The sequence below is a fragment of the Raphanus sativus genome, unplaced genomic scaffold (genome assembly GCF_000801105.2).
Source record: "Raphanus sativus cultivar WK10039 unplaced genomic scaffold, ASM80110v3 Scaffold0428, whole genome shotgun sequence".
In the NCBI taxonomy this organism is placed as follows: domain Eukaryota; kingdom Viridiplantae; phylum Streptophyta; class Magnoliopsida; order Brassicales; family Brassicaceae; genus Raphanus; species Raphanus sativus.
Window position 1 is genome coordinate 21,409 of NW_026615747.1, and position 19,087 is coordinate 40,495.

At 33.9% G+C, this 19,087-nt stretch overlaps 4 protein-coding genes and 1 non-coding gene across 9 annotated transcripts; 3 read left to right on the forward strand and 2 right to left on the reverse strand.

The window, feature by feature from the left end:
- Positions 1-606: 606 nt before the first annotated feature.
- Positions 607-2,428, forward strand: LOC108845339 (cytochrome P450 705A22-like). The gene is given in 4 exon segments (XM_056996920.1): positions 607-1,518; positions 1,642-2,038; positions 2,041-2,061; positions 2,064-2,428. Coding segments are annotated over 4 exon segments (1,527 nt in total). The 5' UTR covers positions 607-618; the 3' UTR covers positions 2,273-2,428.
- Positions 2,429-6,214: 3,786 nt separating this feature from the next.
- LOC108844347 (small polypeptide DEVIL 16-like) lies at positions 6,215-7,254 on the reverse strand. The gene has a single exon (XM_018617590.2). The coding sequence runs from the start codon at positions 7,144-7,146 to the stop codon at positions 6,985-6,987; it is 162 nt and encodes a 53-aa protein (XP_018473092.1). The 5' UTR covers positions 7,147-7,254; the 3' UTR covers positions 6,215-6,984.
- Positions 7,255-8,341: 1,087 nt separating this feature from the next.
- Positions 8,342-10,472, forward strand: LOC108844346 (uncharacterized). The gene is made up of 7 exons (XM_018617589.2): positions 8,342-8,752; positions 9,012-9,108; positions 9,188-9,303; positions 9,735-9,779; positions 9,873-9,898; positions 9,992-10,127; positions 10,203-10,472. Exons 1-7 carry the CDS (start codon positions 8,377-8,379, stop codon positions 10,313-10,315), a joined length of 909 nt encoding a protein of 302 aa, XP_018473091.2. The 5' UTR covers positions 8,342-8,376; the 3' UTR covers positions 10,316-10,472.
- Positions 10,473-10,579: 107 nt separating this feature from the next.
- Positions 10,580-15,208, forward strand: LOC108845337 (uncharacterized). Of its 5 annotated transcripts, none has more exons than XM_056996914.1 (10): positions 10,580-10,852; positions 11,463-11,556; positions 11,667-11,835; positions 13,483-13,538; positions 13,749-13,839; positions 13,930-14,194; positions 14,283-14,373; positions 14,457-14,669; positions 14,768-14,827; positions 14,902-15,208. In XM_056996914.1, the coding sequence occupies exons 2-10, from the start codon at positions 11,470-11,472 to the stop codon at positions 15,073-15,075; spliced, it is 1,206 nt and encodes a 401-aa protein (XP_056852894.1). In that variant the 5' UTR covers positions 10,580-10,852; positions 11,463-11,469; the 3' UTR covers positions 15,076-15,208. The 5 variants fall into 5 exon arrangements, with proteins under 5 accessions (XP_056852894.1, XP_056852895.1, XP_056852897.1 ...); XM_056996915.1 differs by having other exon boundaries at positions 11,667-11,751; XM_056996917.1 differs by lacking the exon at positions 11,463-11,556 and having other exon boundaries at positions 11,667-11,751.
- On the reverse strand, positions 13,588-13,667 carry TRNAL-UAG (transfer RNA leucine (anticodon UAG)). Its single transcript has one exon. It is a non-coding gene; the product is annotated as a tRNA-Leu (tRNA).
- Positions 15,209-19,087: the final 3,879 nt, after the last annotated feature.

The window sequence follows — 19,087 nt, forward strand, 5'->3', positions numbered from 1 at the left end:
TCCATAATCGCATAATTGCCTGTAATCCTTCTTTCCATAATCTGCATAGTTGCCTAATAAATTGTGCTCTCTCCGGGACTTGAAATCTTGATTTGAAAAAATCTGCAATAAATTGCATAGTGTGGGAGTTGAACCCCAGACCTAGGTGTAGAAGCCTTTAGACCTTAACCATTAGATTAAGGTGCTTCCACAACCTCGGTTTCTTAGTGGAAGTTTTTAATTTATGATTTGATGTTTTTAATTTATGATTTTTTTTTATATTTTTTGGCTAAAATACGATACTTATATCTTTTATTTAAAAGACATTTTTAGTTTTAACTAAAAAAAGCTAAGAAATCCGAATCAAATAACTCCGGTTAATAAACTAGGGTTAATCATGGTCTAACGTACTTTGTAGATAGCTGCCAGAAGTGTTAGCTGGCCACCTTGGGCGATAAACACGATAAACCAAATTATTAAAAGATCATTAGTAAACAATTAATTTGATCACGTGTTTGATTACTACGAGAAAGACTTCAGATTTGCATTATTTCACGTCCTTTCCAAAATAAATAAAACAATTTATTAAGATAGCAAACCATTGATTCTTGACAGAAGAATACTCACTGAGTAACAACAATGGCAGCAGCAACTTCCATCGTTGACTTTGAAAACGGTTTCATCTTTATCATCCTTTGCCTCTTTTCATATCTCTGTTACTATTTCTTCTTCTTCAAGAAACCAAATGACTCACAAGAAGGCTGTGCTCATCTGCCTCCCAGCCCTCCATCGCTTCCAATCATCGGTCATCTTCACCTTCTCATCTCTCTTCTACTCCACAAATCTTTACAGAAACTGTCCACCAAGTACGGACCAATCATCTATCTTCGTGTCTTAAATGTCCCCATAGTCCTCGTCTCCTCTGCCTCGGTAGTCCATGAGATCTTTAGGGCGCAAGACATGAACGTTTCCACTCGCAGCCTACCTACGAACGAAGGGTCTCTTTTCTTTGGATCTTACGGGTTCGTCACTGCTCCTTATGGAGATTACTGGAAATCCATAAAGAAGCTCATCACCACCAAGCTCCTTGGACCTCAGGCTCTAGAGAGGTCACGAGGGGTCCGTGCAGATGAGGTAAATCGGTTTTACTTGAATCTTGCAGACAAGGCAAGGAAGAAAGAGAGCGTTGAGATTGGTGAGGAAGCTAGGAAGCTAATAACCAGCAACATGTGCAAGATGCTTGTGGGAATTAAGAGTGATGATCAAGTAGAGAAAGTGAGGTGCTTAGTGGCTGAAACAGATGTCATGTCAAAGAAGTTTGTCTTCGCGGCCATCTTGCGCAAGCCGCTTGCCAGGCTCGGTATCTCACTTTTCAAAAAGGATTTAGCGAGTATTTCCCGCAGGTACGACGAGGTGTTGGAGAAGATTCTTGTGGAATACGAAGAGGAGCATAATCAAAGTAGTGAGGTTTTGGACCTACTATTGGAAGCTTGTCAAGAGTCTAATATTACTAGGAACCATATCAAGGCCTTGTTTGTGGTAAAAATAAAATTTATATATATATATATATATATATATATATATATATTTAATGTTTTATCAAGATCTTTATCAAAAAAAAAAGTTTTATCAAGACTAAGGAATATTTATGCGCCTCTACAGGATCTTTTCATTGCAGGTACTGACACCTCAACGAACACTATACAGTGGACCATGGCAGAGATTTTCAACAACCCGAAGATACTTGAGAGACTGAGAGAAGAAATTGATTCGGTTATAGAGAATAATAATACTACAAGGTTGATTCAGGAAACAGATCTGCCAAACCTTCCGTATTTGCAAGCTGTCGTCAAGGAAGGACTGAGATTGCACCCACCGGCACCTCTTGTGTTAAGGAGCTTCCAAGAAGGATGTAAGGTCAGGGGCTTTGATGTGTTGGAGAAGACAACACTTATCGTTAACTGCTATGCTGTGATGAGAGATCCTGATATCTGGGAATACCCTGAGGAGTTCAAGCCTGAGAGGTTTTTGCCTTCTTCCTCAGGATCATTTCAAGAGGAAGTCTAAAATACGTTCCTTTCGGGGCGGAAGGAGAGGCTGTCCTGGATCAAATCTAGCTTATCTTTCTGTAGGAACCGCAGTTGGAGTCATGGTGCAGTGTTTTGATTGGAAAATCCAAGTAGATAAGGTTAACATGGAAGAGGCTCGTGGAACAATGACGTTGAGTATGGCTCATCCCCTTAAGTGCACTCCTCTTCTTCGAAATGTAAACCCTTTGCCTTCCATTCCCTAGATTTCCAGTCTGAGTGGGTTCCAGATGACGGTGACTATGGCTCCTCATCCCCTTGAGTGCATTATTTAACTAAACATATCTCTGTTTATGTTATTTAAATTATGTTATGTAATTTTTCTAAAAATAAGAAAATAAATTATCAAATATCTTTTATAATATTATTTGAGAATCAGATTCGTGTGTGTCGCGTTTATATTAGTTTTTAATGATTGATTGCATTAATACTCTTAATAAATTAAAAATATTATATTTAAATATATTATTATTTTTTATTTAGTTTTCTTTTTAAAATTTTTCATATAACATATATATTAAAAAGAAACATCTATAAATTTTAAAAATCGATTTTAAAAATGAAAATGTCTGTATATATAATATGATTTAATTAAAAAGGAAATTTCACAATATAGTAATATTCTATTTTAAAATATTCTTAAATAACATAAAATATACTTTTGAAGTAATTAAATACTTGTTTTATATCTATTGTTTCTTAGATGAAAAATATATATTTGTATATAATGTGATTTCATAAAAACAAATTTCAGAAAAATAATTTTGATATTAGAAATTTTTTTTTTTTTAAAAACATTAATTTTAAACAATACAAAATATATTTTCAAAGTAATAGAAATATTTTGATATATCTATCTAATTTCTGAGATGATTACATAAAATAATTAAGTAACATAAACTGATATATGTTTAACTGACTAAAAATAGTTTATAAAATAACTATGTTTAATTTTTTCATAAATAAGTTAGATCATTGATTTTTTCGAAAATTAAAAAACTCATTTAATTTCAAAAAGTTTTTAAAATACTTTTATGTTATTTTATGAGTAACAAGAGCAACGGCTAGACGGTGACGATAATCGTCAAGATGGTGAAGATCAACGGCGGCGGAGAGACGAGCTCCGACAGCGAGTAGAAGGCGAAGTAGTAGTGTTTTATATGATGTTTTAATTTTTTGGGATGTTTAATGTTGTTCCCCTTTTTAATTTCGTTCAAAGATGTTTTAAGTTTTCTAGAATGTTTAATGTTATTTTTCTTTCAAGAACTCCTGTCTTTTATTTTTAAGTTGGTCTCTAATCTAATATTTTAGTTTCGTAATCTTTTATTATCTCAGTCTAATTTTTTGTTATCCTGAATGAACCTCTGTTTAAGCATTTAAACAGAGATAATAATTCACTAAGCAGGAGCATGGGCTGATAGTCTTACTAACATAAGCATGGGCGATCTACTTTCTGAAGTGCCCGATGACATAGATTGCGATTGTGTGGATCCACCAACCACTAAGGGTTCACATTGCCTCCTTGGAAATGTTTCATTTGCCTCTGACTCGTTTCATGCTGCTCATATACTAAGACACCAGAACAAGCCAAGTGCTCCACCACCGGTTACTTTTGGCTATGTATCACTATGGGATGATGAAGATACACGTGACACCTTCTCCTTCCGTTTTGCAGATTCCCCAACTTGGCTAATGTTGCTTCTCCTGGTAGAGTAAACGGAGAGCCTTCTCAATTTGTGGAGGTCAACTATATCAATCACAAAGTACTCACAAAAGAAACTGATTCTTTACTTTTTGTAACATCTCTTAGGCTACATCTGGCGATGAGGGGGCTTGTAACCCTCCTGGAAGATCCAATGGAAGAGGTTCCAACTTCCAACAGACGCTTTGGGCTCTCAAGGGAAGCGTCTTGGTGGGCTTGGGGATGTATATTGGGTAAATCTCGAAATCTTGGCTTTTCCAAAATGAAAAGAACATGTATATTCTAAACCGCTTCTTTCACTTTTCTTTGCAGCCTGATTCATTAGGACCACTTGATCTAGACACTAGATCTTCAAAGTATACCGAAGATTTGAACCTTAGTGAGAGCCTTGGGGGCCTGAGCCGTTTGATAGCTACCAGCCTTGATGCGTTTCAAAACTGTTCGCTTTTTGGGTTTGACAGCAAGAAGGACAAGTCTAACATGATCTGATATGGAACCAAAGCGAAAGCTTGTGGGGGTCAAAATGTTGATAGTTGGAAAAGAAAGCGACTCTTTTGGCTTTAAAAGAAGAAAACCTTTATCTTTAACTCATAGCTTCACTGTACAAAAATCTGATGTAATTTATAAACTCTTTCTTTACACATTCTTCCGTATTGATACATGTTTTGATGTGTACACTTGACGTTTTTTACATGATTAGTTTGTTATCACTCGGTTTACTTTTCTTTTTTTATAGAAGTTAAAAACTTCATTGTCCAGACTATACCGAGTGTAAGTTACACCTGTAACTTCACATTCTCAACATTATTCTTAAAAGTGTGTGTGTTTTGCTGGAGATACATTCGACAATTTTTTTTTTCTTAAGTTGTATTTTATATAATTAAATCCCAAAAGGCATCCAAAGTCCATTACATTCGACAATTAGTGTAGTATAAGTAAAACCGTCTTACACAAAACTCCATGTCTCCATACCATCATGTTAAGTGAGAACTTTCCTGGGTTTCCAACTTAAACCTGATTAATAAATAACCTAAATTTCTTATGTATGATCTCAACATAACCCGTGAGGACGTGATATATCTGAAGAGATGATGAGTTATTCAAACAACTGAAAGAGACTAAAAGAATAGGGGATTCGTTGATCAAACTGTAACAAAAATACTCCACATTGAGTATCTTGTAACCAATAAGTCGATTTCGTCCTCTCATTTCATTGTTGGTTTTAGAGAGATTCTTATCCTAATTATATATATATATATAAATATTCTCCACTCGTTAATCAAAATAGTTTTAAGATCCACACTTAATATTTCTTTTCCTTTTTTTTTCTACATGACATCTCTCACCGACTAGTCAAAAATCTTAGAATGAATTTGACTAAGATCACGTGGGCTCGTGTAGGTCGTACTGAACTTCTTTTCATAATTATTTCCTATCCCTGTTCTCGCCAACTTCATTTCTTCATTGCGTCAGTCAATGTTTTTACTCCATCATATCTCTTTCGATTCTATGGTTGGAAATTTTCTGTATATATTCAGAGTTTGCAGCCGCACTAAATGATTTGTAAGCGTGTGGAATAATAGTCCTCCAAAAATAATCTCTCACCATCATTAGTAGAGTAATATAATCACTTAGCATGCTTTTGTTTTTGGAAAGTCAGCATCACTTAGGTTACCTTTATATAGATTTGTAAAGCGTGTAGAAAGTATAGTCATTGACATAATTTAAATCTGAACCTTAGTTATAGAGTAATATAACTATTATCTTCTTTCTTTTTTTTTTTGCTGAAGAAGGCAAATGCAGAGTTGTTGGTTGGTTGGTTGGTTGATATACATATTATTAAGTAGATGCTTTTGTTTTTGTCAGCATCACTTAGGTTACTATTTATACAGTTTGAAAGCGTGAAACTAAAACAGTTACTGAGAATAGTTAATGTTGTCTTAACCTGACTAAATCGAGTAATATGATCCCTTAATTAGTTTGCATTTTTGTGTGTCAACATACTGAACTGATTAATCTGTATATGCGTGGATTGTAGATGGTGATTGATTGACTCTTAATGTCCAAGTTAGTATGACTTTTGGATCTCATTCATGCGTTTTCCCATCCTTTAACTTCAAGATAAATAACCATAGTATTTACTCGTCTTACGGTTTTACATGGTCCCCTTATTTAATATAGCAGAAATTTTAGTATCAACCCGATTTATTATATTACTGACAATAAACAATATTATATAGTAATTCAGAAAATATAAGCAAATGAACAGACGAATTTATACATAATTTTCTTATATATTGAAGGAAAAGTCATTTGCATATCAAGCTAGAGAATGAAGAAAGGACAAGAACATCACTCGCAGAAGAGACGGGGTCTGTGCATGAGTATATGATGACTTTGATGAGTTTTATATTCTGAAGCAGAGAATTTTTCTATCTTTAGAATATATGATAGCTTCTATTTTTATTCTTATTCAGTGATTTAACATACAAACATTTAATTAATCCTTGGCTTTAAATTAACAAAAATGAAGAAAAGAAAAATAAAAAGAGCAAAAAAGGCCAAAAAATTAAACAAAATAAAAGACTAAAAACACAAAAGGCGAGAATTTTTCCACGTTTCCTCTATTTCCGGTACTTGATGGCTTCAGGCTGATTGCTTTGGCAGAAAACACGTCACTGGTTTTTGTCCAACTGTAGATTATGATGGAAAATTTTGCAGAAAAACCTCAAAATAATAAATTTGCAAAGAACTCTTAAATTAAATTGAAATGGTTAAACAACAATTCTTGTTATTAAAAATCTGGAACACATATCACTAATTTTAAACATAATATTATATGAAGTTGCAACCAAAAATATGTTTTAACCCAAAAGAAGTTTTTTTTGCTTAAATCCAAAAAAGAAGTTGCACGCGAAACGTATGCAAAAGCTACCCATTGGCCACTGGAACTAACAAAACAAACACACGGTTTAACCTTTCCAGGTTACACAGACAGATATATGTATATATCATTTTAGAAATATGAAGATGAGGGCCTAAGATAACCAAAAAAAAAACGTTTGCATGCATTATGTGGATTTTGGATTCAGATAATGACACAATAAGTACGTGCAAGAATCTACTAAATTACATGTCTTTTGAGCGGAAAATATAATAAAAGCAGAATAATGCTAATTAATTAGAAAATGAAAACAATTTATCCGAAAACAACAATCAAGAGTCGTTTGGGTCGTGGTTGTTGTCACGCCAGCAGACTAACATAGCGATGCAACGGCGAAGAATATAAAACTTGGTTCTTTGTTTCTTCACGACATGACTGCACTTTTGCCCGAACGTTTGGCAAGGCTCACAGGTGCTATTCTCCTCTGGTGCCATTGATTGTTTCTTCTCTTAGTGCATACAACTAAGCTTAAAGAACAAAAAAGAATCGCAAGAAGATTTCTGCATATGTGCTCTGATTGAGTAGAAGAGAGACAAAGATGGAGAGTTTAGTATATAGCTGTCAACAATGTCAAGTGGAGGGGACAAGCATAGTGAAAAACTCAAAAGCATGTTTTTTACCAAGTGTCCGAACCAAACCATAGGCGGTGAATATTTACTTTTTGTTTATGTTTGCATGATATTAAAGAACTATTTAAAATTGTATACTTTGACTCGAAAATATTGAAAACTTATAATTGTGCAAAGTTTCTGTTCTATTCTAATCAAGGAATAAAACCAAAGAGACTTAAACCAAACACAAATAGAATGATTATCATTCTTTTTGAGGTTGATTGCAAATGATTATTTGAATGTTTACTCACTTGAAAGTAGTTGACATTTATACGAGATTAGCATTTTGATACAAAAGGTGAATTAAAAGCAAAGTTTTTTTTAAAGAAAAGTTGAACGTTTAGTTTTTACCAAATTAAAATATTTCTGAAAAATCATAAAGTTAGTTACACTGTTTAACAAACTAAACTCATAAAATAGGTTACACTCATAAAATAGATTTACTATATACAAAGCAAACCATCTATGACAATGAAGAGAAGGAAAACATGGACACTGTTGAGAAAAAGAGTTACACTGTTATGTTATGTCGTACGGGAAAGAAACAAAGCATAGTGATGCATAGTTGAAAATTTAAATGTAATATTTTGTTTTTATTTGGGTCGACATCTAATGTAAAATCAAGATTAAGCTACTTAATGTTTGAGGCTATTGCCGCATTGGCATGCACCTGAACGTGAGTGGTCGTTCGTGTATGCCGAACCCTACCATCTGTTAGAACTGTCGACTTCATTGCAATTTATTAGGGTTCGTACGACATTACCTTTTACACGCTTTTCCTGCAATTTATTACTAGTAAACTCTCTCTCTCTTTCGTGCCTGCTGCCATGGAAACTTGTGTCGTTTCAGACCCCAGGGTCCAAATGTTCGATTATCATGATGGGCCAGTTGATGGGCTTAAAACCCAATAAAAGAAAACACCCATTAAGCCACAAATATCCAAAAGTTTAAGTAATAGTAAAAATTGAAAGTTAAACCGGTGGAATGATTAATTTGCGCCGGTTCATTCTCATTAAAGAGAAGAAAAAAAAGGAAGCGGCGCAAGTTAACATAATGATGAACTCAGCGTATCGAAGCCTTCACTTGACAGCGTCTCGTCTGATAAACCCTAACCCCATCTCCTCTTCCCTTCTCCATTTTCTCCCTCTCTACTCCGTCAACGCTTCTCCTCGGCGCTCCACTCCTCCCCTCCGCCGTAGAAACTTCGTGACTCCTTTCTCCTCCTCCTCTTCTTCTTTGTACATTCCGATGGCTGGAGGAGATGACCAGGTTCATTTGCTGGAGAAGCAGTTCGAGAGCTTCCGTGGTCAGCTCGAAGAGTCAGCAGCTTTGAGAGAGCAGATTCGTGCTGTGGTTATGGAGATTGAGTCCGCCACCAGGCTCATTCAAGCTAACCTCCTCCTCGTTCATCAGTCTCGACCCATTCCCGGTAAATGATTTCGCTCCTTCTTCTGTACTGTTGTTGGCTAGGAGTCAATGGTTGTTCTGGACTTGTGTCCAGACACGAGTTGTGTACTTGTTTTTGAGAAAAAAAAATTGAATCTTGGAGTCACTTGTTGTTCTGGGCTTTTGTCTGTGTACTTGTTCCTTAAAGAAAGATTGAAACTTTAGTCACACATTGACATTTTGTTGTCAAAGATTTCCACTTTTTGAAGCTAATGACGTTGCTTGTTCTGTTGATGGAGCAGAGATTATCGAGAAAGCTAAGGAAAAGATGGATGATTTGAAGAAGTTCTACGGTCGGCTTGCTGAGATCCTTCAGAAATGTCCTGGACAGTACTATAGGTAGGTAAATCTAATAGCTACACCATGTGGTAGACTTTTGTTATCATGTGGTAAGACTTTTGTTTGTTGTGATTTCTAGGTACCATGGGGACTGGAGGAGTGAGACACAGGCAGTGGTCTCCCAGCTCGCTTTCATGCACTGGCTAGAAACTGGAAGTCTCCTTGTGCATACCGAAGCTGAAGCAAAACTTGGGTGTATGTCTCTCTTTATCTCCATTTTACTTGTATACACGAGAATATAACCCGACTCTTGCGACATCTCTCAAGAGTAGAAACTATGGATGAATTAGAGCATCCTAAACCTCCAGTCTGAACCAATTACACTACTGGATAAGACATATATATACCCTGTTAAGATAATAGATAGCAGCTGTTGTATCAGTAGACCACCCAATTGAAATCCTCACATGAATCAATCAAACTTAAAAGTATGTTACTGCTACGGTCCTCTTCTTCCTGATCTGTCTCTGTTGGTATAAGATAGGGCATTTTTCACCCAAGTGTTGGTATACTGCAAATCTGGATTAGAAATCTTCCTAAACTACGTTCCTCTCTTGATGAAAAATGAGAAAAACAAGTGTTAGGCAAATCACTTTTTCTTTTTATAATTACATTTCGTATTGCAGTGAACAGTTTGGAGTTTGGACTGGAGACGGAAGATTATCTGACTGGTATGTTACTAAGAAAGAACTTGTGATTGGTCTGGAGTCCAATATATATTCTGATATTCACCTTTTTTTTTTCTTTCTTAAAATACTTTGCAGGAATATGCTTCATGTCAAACGATTTGGTATATGATTATTTTCTGTCCCTTTAAGCATCATCTCAGTTCTAACAAAAAAGTCAAAATATTTATGCAAATGGTAAATTATGATTGGAGCAGCCTAGGTACGTGGTGAACAGAGTAACAGCAGGTGACTATGACTGTCCAAGAAAGGTGATGAACTTCTTGACGGATCTTCATGCTGCCTTTCGCATGCTCAACCTCAGGAACGATTTTCTGCGCAAGAAATTCGACAGTAAGTCACCCTTTTTATACATAGGCTAAGTGTGACATGGTGGTGAACATAATGTTTTTTTCTTCATATTGACAGGTATGAAATATGACCTAAGAAGAGTGGAAGAAGTATACTATGATGTTAAGATCCGAGGTTTGATTTCTGGTGGAGATCCTCCTCCTCCTCCTCAAGTCCAAGACCAATCCTAAATTAGGAGTCTTTCACTCTCGTTTGCTCTTTGCAACTTTGTTTAGCTAATCATGAAACAGCAGGGAGTGTTTTTCTGTAAGACCCAAAACAGCAAAGAGTTTGTTTCTGTAAAACTAAAACGGCAAGGAATAGGCAGATCATTTTGGTTTCTTGAAACGACGAGTATTTTTATTTATTTTGACTTTATAGCGTACACTTGTGAATAGTGGGCCTTGTATGTATAGCCCATGTTTATGTTCACTAGTAGAACAGGGGTTAAAGTCGGCGTCATTAACGGCGTTAAAAGGAATCCGCAACTTTTCCGTTAACCGAGTCAGATAATAAAACAGTGAAACGTTCATGAGGAACATCTGTCGTCGTAGCGGACTTGAAACGCACGTTATATGACGACTTACGTCACTTTGGATTTCGAACTCATTAAATAAAGCTCTTGGAATCCGCACAACACTCATCTCAGTTCCAACAGCAAGAGTCGCAGTTCATCATCTCCGTCCGTCAGTGTTCCTCTCTTCTCTCCTCTCGTTGTCTCTCTTAAGGTTCTCTGTTGAATGATCTCTCTTATACGGTTATACTTAAACTAGTTAGATCGCAATGTATCTTAATAATCGGATTATGAGTTGAGTTAGATTTTTCCTTTGTTTTTACTATTGGATGATAACTAAAGCTGAGAAAAAAAAACTAAAGCTGAGATTTGATTACTATAAGAAAAAAAAAACTAAAGCTGAGATTTTTCCTGTTTTTTATTATTTTCCAGGAAAATGTTTTTTTTTCTTTCTAGTATTGTGGGCTATACTATACTATACTATAGTGTATGTCTCTGTGGCCCACTTTCTATGTAATTTCTTCTCTTTTTTTTTCTTTCCATTGCGTTAGATTTGTTGGTGACTGTAATAAACAATTTGTAGCTGCTCAAAGTTTTTTTTTTTTTTCTTTTTGTTAGTCAATCCGACTCAGTTATCTGTCTATTAAAATCTGTCCATTATATTTTGTCAATCAAAAGTAATGTTTTTATTTTGTTTTTGAGAGAACATGTTTCTTGTTGTGTATTTGTTTAATACTTTAGTATTATATGGATTGGGAAAAATTCTAGCTTTGTGGTTTCTCATGTTACTATGTGCGATTATTGTGGCCTACTTGTAATGTAAGAAACAACATGGACTGCACTGGAATAGTGCCTTTTAGGATGGACGGGATACCTGATTCTCCTCAAACTTTTCCTGGATTCAAGTGTTGTGACAGTGTAAAAACATGTTTTTTTTTATTGACTTGTGCATTTGAATGAATGTATCTTTGTAACTTTTTAATCCATCTTTTTCTTTATTTCTCAACACACATCTCTTTTCTTGATAGGTTGATGAGAATCTTTGCCATTCAGTTAAGGAGAAAATGGAACTTAAACATGACAATATCTTCGTGGACAGTTTCTTAGGCCTTGGTATGGAGAATATGGGAATAAACTCTAAGATGGATGAGTTTTCACTTGGACTAACTGACTTTAGCTTTCTCCCAGATGTTTATGGTAACGGGAAAATTCCTTAAAAATACACAGACTGAATTTCTTTTGCTGAAAAAATACACGAACTTTTTTGGCTTCCAAAAAAATACACAAACTAATTTTGATTGTCAATAAAATACACGAACTTTTGAATTTTGAAGGTTTCACACCTCGATTTTAACGGTGTAAACAGTGACTAACAGAATAGTAAGACGCTGTTAGACGCCGTTAACTCTGAATAAAAAGTTCATGTATTTTATGGACAACCAAAATTAGTTCGTGTATTTTTCGGGAAGCCTAAAAAGTTCGTGTATTTTTTCAGCAAAGGAAATTTAGTATGTGTATTTTTAAGGAATTTTCAAATGGAGTTTGGATATTTCATATCCTATTCAGATGCTAAATATTTGGACCCAATACAGATCCAAAATTTTATATTTGTAAACTTTCGGTTTGGTTTTGGACCGAATATTTTCGGATCAATTTCGATCCAAGTTTTTGAATCCGGCTAAAATATCTAGACCTAATCTTGACATTTTAGCCGGATTCAAAAACTTGGATTGGAACTGACCCAAAAATATTCAGTCCAAAACCAAACCGAAAGTTTACAAATATTTGTTGGGTCCAAAACTCTTCTACTTGAAAGAATTGAAACCAAAAAGAACTGATCCGAATAGACCTGAGCCTAATAAAATCGACACGAATAGATTCAATCCGACAAGATCTTTCTGCTAACAATTTTGTTATTATTTTTGCAATATTTTTTAGTTTTGTTTTTGTAACAGAAATATTTTTAATTAATATGAAACTTTCAATGTAAAATTTAGAGTTGTTTGTGAATTTTTAGATATATATGATAGATTTTGACTAAATTGGACTCAACAAATATTTGTAAACTTTTGGTTTGGTTTTGGACAGAATATTTTTGGGTCAGTTCCGATTCAAGTTTTTGAATCCGGCTAAAATGTCTAGCCGGATTCAAAAACTTGAATCAGAACTGACCCGGAAATATTCGGTCCAAAATCAAACCGAAAGTTTACAAATATAAAATTTCAGACATGTATCATGTGATAGAGAATGTGTTTTTTTTTCAGGTCTTTGGGTCGGGTTTGGGCCGTTTTTTTCCGGATCTGGATTTTTCAGATCGAAAATATCTGGTCCAAAACCAAACCGAAAGTTTACAAATATAAAATTTTGGATATGTATTGGGTCCAGATATTCGGCCTCTGAATAGTATATGAAATATCCAAACTCCATTTGAAAATTCTTTAAAAATACACATACTAAATTTCCTTTGCTGAAAAAATACACGAACTTTTTAGGCTTCCCGAAAAATACACGAACTAATTTTGGTTGTCCATAAAATACATGAACTTTTTAATCAGAGTTAACGGCGTCTAACGGCGTCTTACTATTCTGTTAGTCACTGTTTACACCGTTAAAATCGAGATGTGAAACCTTCAAAATTCAAAAGTTTGTGTATTTTATAGACAATCAAAATTAGTTTGTGTATTTTTTGGGAAGTCAAAAAAGTTCGTGTATTTTTTCAGCAAAAGAAATTCAGTCTATGTATTTTTAAGGAATTTTCCCTTATGGTAACTGTCAAATTTAAAATGCTTTGATGCTCCTTATGGCTTGGTTAATGATAGGATTATCTTTCATTTTGTCTGTAAGGTGGTGGACTAGATCCTTGGAGCAAGCAAGATCGGGAAGCAGGTTTAAAGCCAGAAGTATGTCTACTTCTCTTTAATTTTTTTTTGATAGAAAAAATAAAAACGTTGACAGCTGTGGGATTTGAACCCACGCCCTTTCGGACCAGAGCCTAAATCTGGCGCCTTAGACCACTCGGCCAAACTGTCATATTGTCTCATCTCTTTAGGCTCTTTTAATTCCTCATTTATGAAAATGAACTTCTTATTGCTCCTATACTCATATTGTAGATTCTTGATGGTTTTCTGGATGAAGTTGAGGAAGTGGAACACATCTACGCATCACACCATCCTTCTTCTACTGCTAATCATTCCCTTCCAGGTAAAAACTCATGTGATTCTATCATCTTAGTGCATGTCTGAGCAGTACTTGGTTTACACACTACAATCCATTCTATAACTTTACTTGCAGAAAAACAAGTCAAAAAGGAGTCATCTGAATTAGATGGTGAACCTTATGGTCTTATGAACTTCAGCTCAGAAACTTATTCTCCTAATAGAAGCACTGAATCCAGTGGAAATGTTAAAGATGGTTTTGCTACAAGAAACTCAAACGAGATGCACTGTTCTTCTTATGAGTCAGAAGATGACAGGAAACCACTGTCCACTCTACTAGGCTCTTGGGTTGGACGAGGCAGGAGTCGAAACAAGAACTTGCTCAACACCCGTTATAGTAGGTAAAAGTCTTCTTGTCTTATTCCATTTATATAAATCCCACATACATCAGATTTACTAGTGAAAGCTCTCTTTTTGCAATGTTTGCAGATTAGATTCTTTCAGTGAAGCAAAGTCTTGTGTGTCCTATGACTTCAGGCCTCGAAAAGAACCTCTGGAGAATTACATTCATCATACAACGGTTTTGCATTACTCTCTAAGACTATCGGAGTGTTTCCACCTTATTTTGTTAAATCGAATGTTAAAACCTGATATTATTTGCAGGAGAATACATTATCATCTGAGAGCGAAGATGATTTATCAGTAACAATCAAATCCAAGAGCAGAGGTGACAGGAGAAAGCATCAGAGGATGTGGACTATTGATGAAGTGGTGAAGTTGCTTGATGGTATCTCTCACTTTGGTCTTGGCAAATGGACTGATATAAAGAACTCCTTCTTTCATTCTGCATCGCACCGCACGCCTGTCGATATCAGAGTATCCTTTTTCACCATTTAACCATTCTTTTTATTTTATAGTAGTACTGGTGCTTGGTGTCTCAGCTTTTCCTCTCCTCAAAAACCTATATTATGCAGGACAAATGGCGTAATCTACTGAAAGCAAGTCACAGATACAGGCATAATGGTGATGAAGAGGTTTGTCTTTTCTTTTCTTATCCTTTGGTTAATAATGTTTTGAGAAATCCTCTCCGTTTTGTGAGAATACTCAGGGTGAAGAAAAACGACGGTGGTCAGCGGGTCGTACTATCCCTAAGGATATACTACATAGGGTAAGAGAACTTGCTTCGCTCCACTCCAAGTCCAAGCCATTGTGTGACGTTCATAGCTCCTCAAGAAGCTCAAGTACTTCAAGGAAGAAGAAGAAGAAGAAAAAGTGGAGTTGAGTCTAGTTATTAAGATCGATACCAAATCATTTGAACTGTATTGGCCTTGTTTATGTTCTCTTTAGGGTATCAGTTTTATTTGCATCATCTGCAAGTTGTTATATGAAACCGAGAATGAAAAAGCTTTCTGATAGAGTTTGAAGATGGGAAGTCTAGGAAACACTTCTAATTGATATATAAAAAGAAAACAATTACAAGATAAAAAGACGTGAATCTCAGTTCTATATCTCATAGTGATTCAACGTGAAGATTCAATCCTGACCTTCATTTCAATCAAGACCCAGGGAAGATTCATGGTGTCTAAGACTTTCTACAACATCAGCAGAAATACAAAAGACCATCCTACTTTGAAAAGAAACACTTCAAGAGCGAAAACTCTGATAGAGGTGAGTCTTTTCACTCCCCTGTTATGTCACTAGTCAATGGAGACTTCCTCTGCATTTTTCTTCTTCTCTTTCCCTCTCCACGAGTTTGTTGTGCTTCTTCTCCGGGAGTCTAACATATGGAACATATCATTCTTGTCCATTTCCTCTGTATTCATTCTCTGTCCTATTCATTCATGGTTTCTTGAAAGTAATCGATGTCTACCATTATTGGAAACTCTGCTTTTACAAATTGGAAACAAGAAAACATGTTGGCTAAAATAGAAAGTTCTCATCATTTGCATATACGTTTACATAAATGCGGTGTTCTTGGTTCATCTTCAGATAAGTTTACATAAATGATTGGTTCATTTCCAGATAAGTTTACATAAATATGTTTTTTTGGAAATTTCGTTATGATTCTAAATACATGGTGGATTGTAATTATTTTCGATTTTTTTATTTGTGTGTTCGGTACTGTTAATGTTATCCCCAGTGCCGTCCCGGAATATTTAGTGGCCTAAAGCTTATTTATAAATGGTGGCCTATGTTATTTATCAACATATATTTTGTATCTAATATTTTTTAAAAGTACATACTAGTATTTGTTTAGTTCTGTATCAAAAATTTAAGTGAATATTTCTAATAATTGATTCTTTCTCTATAATATTTAGTGTTTTCAACAAATAAAAGATCGCATTTTAGTAGTTACTTGAAACATTAAATAACAAAAATAGAAACAAAAAAATTATCCAAAAACAAAAGATAAATACAATGTCAAAGTGAAAAAAAAAAGTAAACGTTCAAAAGTCTAAGAAACATCACAATACATGAAAGAAAATTTTTTAATTAAGAAATCAAAAACTATTTCTTCTAACCACTCATTGATAATAATATTTTGAAAATGTGGCTTCGAAAGTTTTTTTTTTTTTTTGTGGCCTGAAGCTCTTGCTTCATCAGCCTTATGGAAGGTACGGCCCTGGTTATCCCCCTCCCCTACAAAAGAATATTAGTATTATTATTTTATTATTTGGGTAGGAGAATACAGTAGTATCATTTATTGAATCAAGCATCCTTAACGTAAAGTACTCTCAGTATACAGTAGTTTTAGAAACCTAAATACAGACAGAAACATTTTGGTAATGAGTATGGGTCCATATTTTAGCTAAAGATCCCAAAGGCTGGAACCGTCAATTCAGGTTTAGTTCTTTTTTGTTAAGTTGTAAATTGCTTTCAAAATTTAGATAATTTACTTGTTGTTTTTGAAAGTATATTTGTTAAGTTGTAAAGTTTAGTTTTTTTTTTACCAAAAAAAAGTATATATTTTTATTTTGATTTTTTTTTTAAATTTATTATTTTTATCGTATTCGTATGGCGCATACTACCATTTAGTTGATTTGTATAAATGATGATGCAAAAGCAAAACATTAGTTACATGAAATGGTATTAATCTTTTTTCAAAAAAAAATGAAATGGTATTAAACATAGTGTGTCCATGTAACAGATAAACAAAGCTTTTTGTGAATATTTTTTTTTTTACAATTAGAACTGAATCCATGTTTCTATTTTTGAGAGTCGAATCATGAGTAGCATTCATGAATCAAACATTTCTTTATGTAACACTGGTGGATTTAGCAGCAAAGACTCTCACTTCTTACTTCTGCATGCGGGTCCATTTACGAATTTCAATCACTATCGAGTATAATAACAGTGTCGGTAGTTTGCAAGTTCAAACCAAAGACTACCGGCAGTGCACGTGTGCTCAGAACAACCATGAAGAGTTTTGTGACTTGTGATGATGTTCATTGAAAGAATAGTTTGGTCCAGCTCAACATAAAATCAAATCTCAAAAAAAAATTAATCATGAATTTGTAAACTAGAAAAATGAAGTTAATAAAGGTAACAAGAAAAAGAAAATTTTTATTAAGTTAACGTATCTATACTATTAAAGTACAAGCACATTTGGATTTTTACTTTGTTTACCCTTATTAAAGAGGCTTTCTTTTGTATTCATTAATGACATTTTGGACATTTTGCATTGGTTTCTTTTTTAATTGTTTTTGGTTTGTCATTAACCACCGGTTTCCTAATTCAATTTTGGTATGTGATTATTCCGTGTTTGATACTGCATCATTTTAATATTTTTCCAACCGGACATGTTTGAAACTGCATCATTTTTCTCAAACTATTTAATGGTTTGGTTTTAAACCGGTTTTTCCTAAATAAAATCCCAACTATCTAACAAAAATTATTTATAAAAAATAAAAATTGTTTATTGGTTCAACCAGTGGTTCAACCGGTAACTGGATTTCGATTTTAGTAGTTTTTATTGGATTTTTAAATTTTGTTTTTTTTTCAAACCCGAACTGAATTTATCTTTGATCAACCGGTAATCCGTTCAACCGCAGGTCTCAATCGAATTTCAAAACACCGATCAAAACTATAAAACTGTTATATTGATTTATATTTAAAATATCTAATTCAAAATTAAAAACCTAAAAATACATGTATAATATAGTTTTACCGAACATAAATCTGGATATAAAATACATATATGAGACGGATTATATAAATACATATACAAGACGGATTATATAAATAATTATATAAAATTTTCACCAAACACCAACCGGACATGTTTGAAACTGCATCGTTTTTCTCAAACTATTTAATGGTTTGGTTTTAAAACCGCTTTTTTCCTAAATATAATCCCAACTATCTAACAAAAATTATCTATACTATTAAAGTACAAGCACATTTGGATTTTTACTTTGTTTACCCCTATTAAAGAGGCTTTCTTTTGTATTCATTAATGACATTTTGGACATTTTGCATTGGTTTCTTTTTTAATTGTTTTTGGTTTGTCATTAACCACCGGTTTCCTAATTCAATTTTGGTATGTGATTATTCCGTGTTTGATACTGCATCATTTTAATATTTTTCCAACCGGACATGTTTGAAACTGCATCATTTTTCTCAAACTATTTAATGGTTTGGTTTTAAACCGTTTTTTCCTAAATAAAATCCCAACTATCTAACAAAAATTATTTATAAAAAATAAAAATTGTTTATTGGTTCAACCAGTGGTTCAACCGGTAACTGGATTTCGATTTTAGTAGTTTTTATTGGATTTTTAAATTTTGTTTTTTTTTCAAACCCGAACTGAATTTATCTTTGATCAACCGGTAATCCGTTCAACCGCAGGTCTCAATCGAATTTCAAAACACCGATCAAAACTATAAAACTGTTATATTGATTTATATTTAAAATATCTAATTCAAAAATTAAAAACCTAAAAATACATGTATAATATAGTTTTACCGAACATAAAATCTGGATATAAAATACATATATGAGACGGATTATATAAATACATATACAAGACGGATTATATAAATAATTATATAAAATTTTCACCAAACACCAAACCGGACATGTTTGAAACTGCATCGTTTTTCTCAAACTATTTAATGGTTTGGTTTAAACCGCTTTTTCCTAAATATAATCCCAACTATCTAACAAAAATTATTTATATAAAAAATAAAAAATTGTTTATAAGGTTCAACCGGTAACTGGATTTCGATTTTCAGTAGTTTATTGGATTTTTAAAATTTTTGTTTTTTTTTTCAAACCCGAACTGAATTTATCTT

What these genes read in the sequence shown, in the direction of transcription:
- LOC108844347 (XM_018617590.2), bottom strand. Translation starts at nt 7,146, where the DNA reads ATGGCACCAGAGGAGAATAGCACCTGTGAGCCTTGCCAAACGTTCGGG.
- LOC108844346 (XM_018617589.2), top strand. Translation starts at nt 8,377, where the DNA reads ATGATGAACTCAGCGTATCGAAGCCTTCACTTGACAGCGTCTCGTCTG. An exon ending in GACGGAAGATTATCTGACTG is followed by an intron (nt 9,780 to 9,872) that starts GTATGTTACTAA and finishes AATACTTTGCAG; the next exon opens with GAATATGCTTCATGTCAAAC. An exon ending in GCTTCATGTCAAACGATTTG is followed by an intron (nt 9,899 to 9,991) that starts GTATATGATTAT and finishes TGATTGGAGCAG; the next exon opens with CCTAGGTACGTGGTGAACAG.
- LOC108845337 (XM_056996914.1), top strand. Translation starts at nt 11,470, where the DNA reads ATGGACTGCACTGGAATAGTGCCTTTTAGGATGGACGGGATACCTGAT. An exon ending in AAGCAGGTTTAAAGCCAGAA is followed by an intron (nt 13,539 to 13,748) that starts GTATGTCTACTT and finishes CTCATATTGTAG; the next exon opens with ATTCTTGATGGTTTTCTGGA. An exon ending in TGCTAATCATTCCCTTCCAG is followed by an intron (nt 13,840 to 13,929) that starts GTAAAAACTCAT and finishes CTTTACTTGCAG; the next exon opens with AAAAACAAGTCAAAAAGGAG.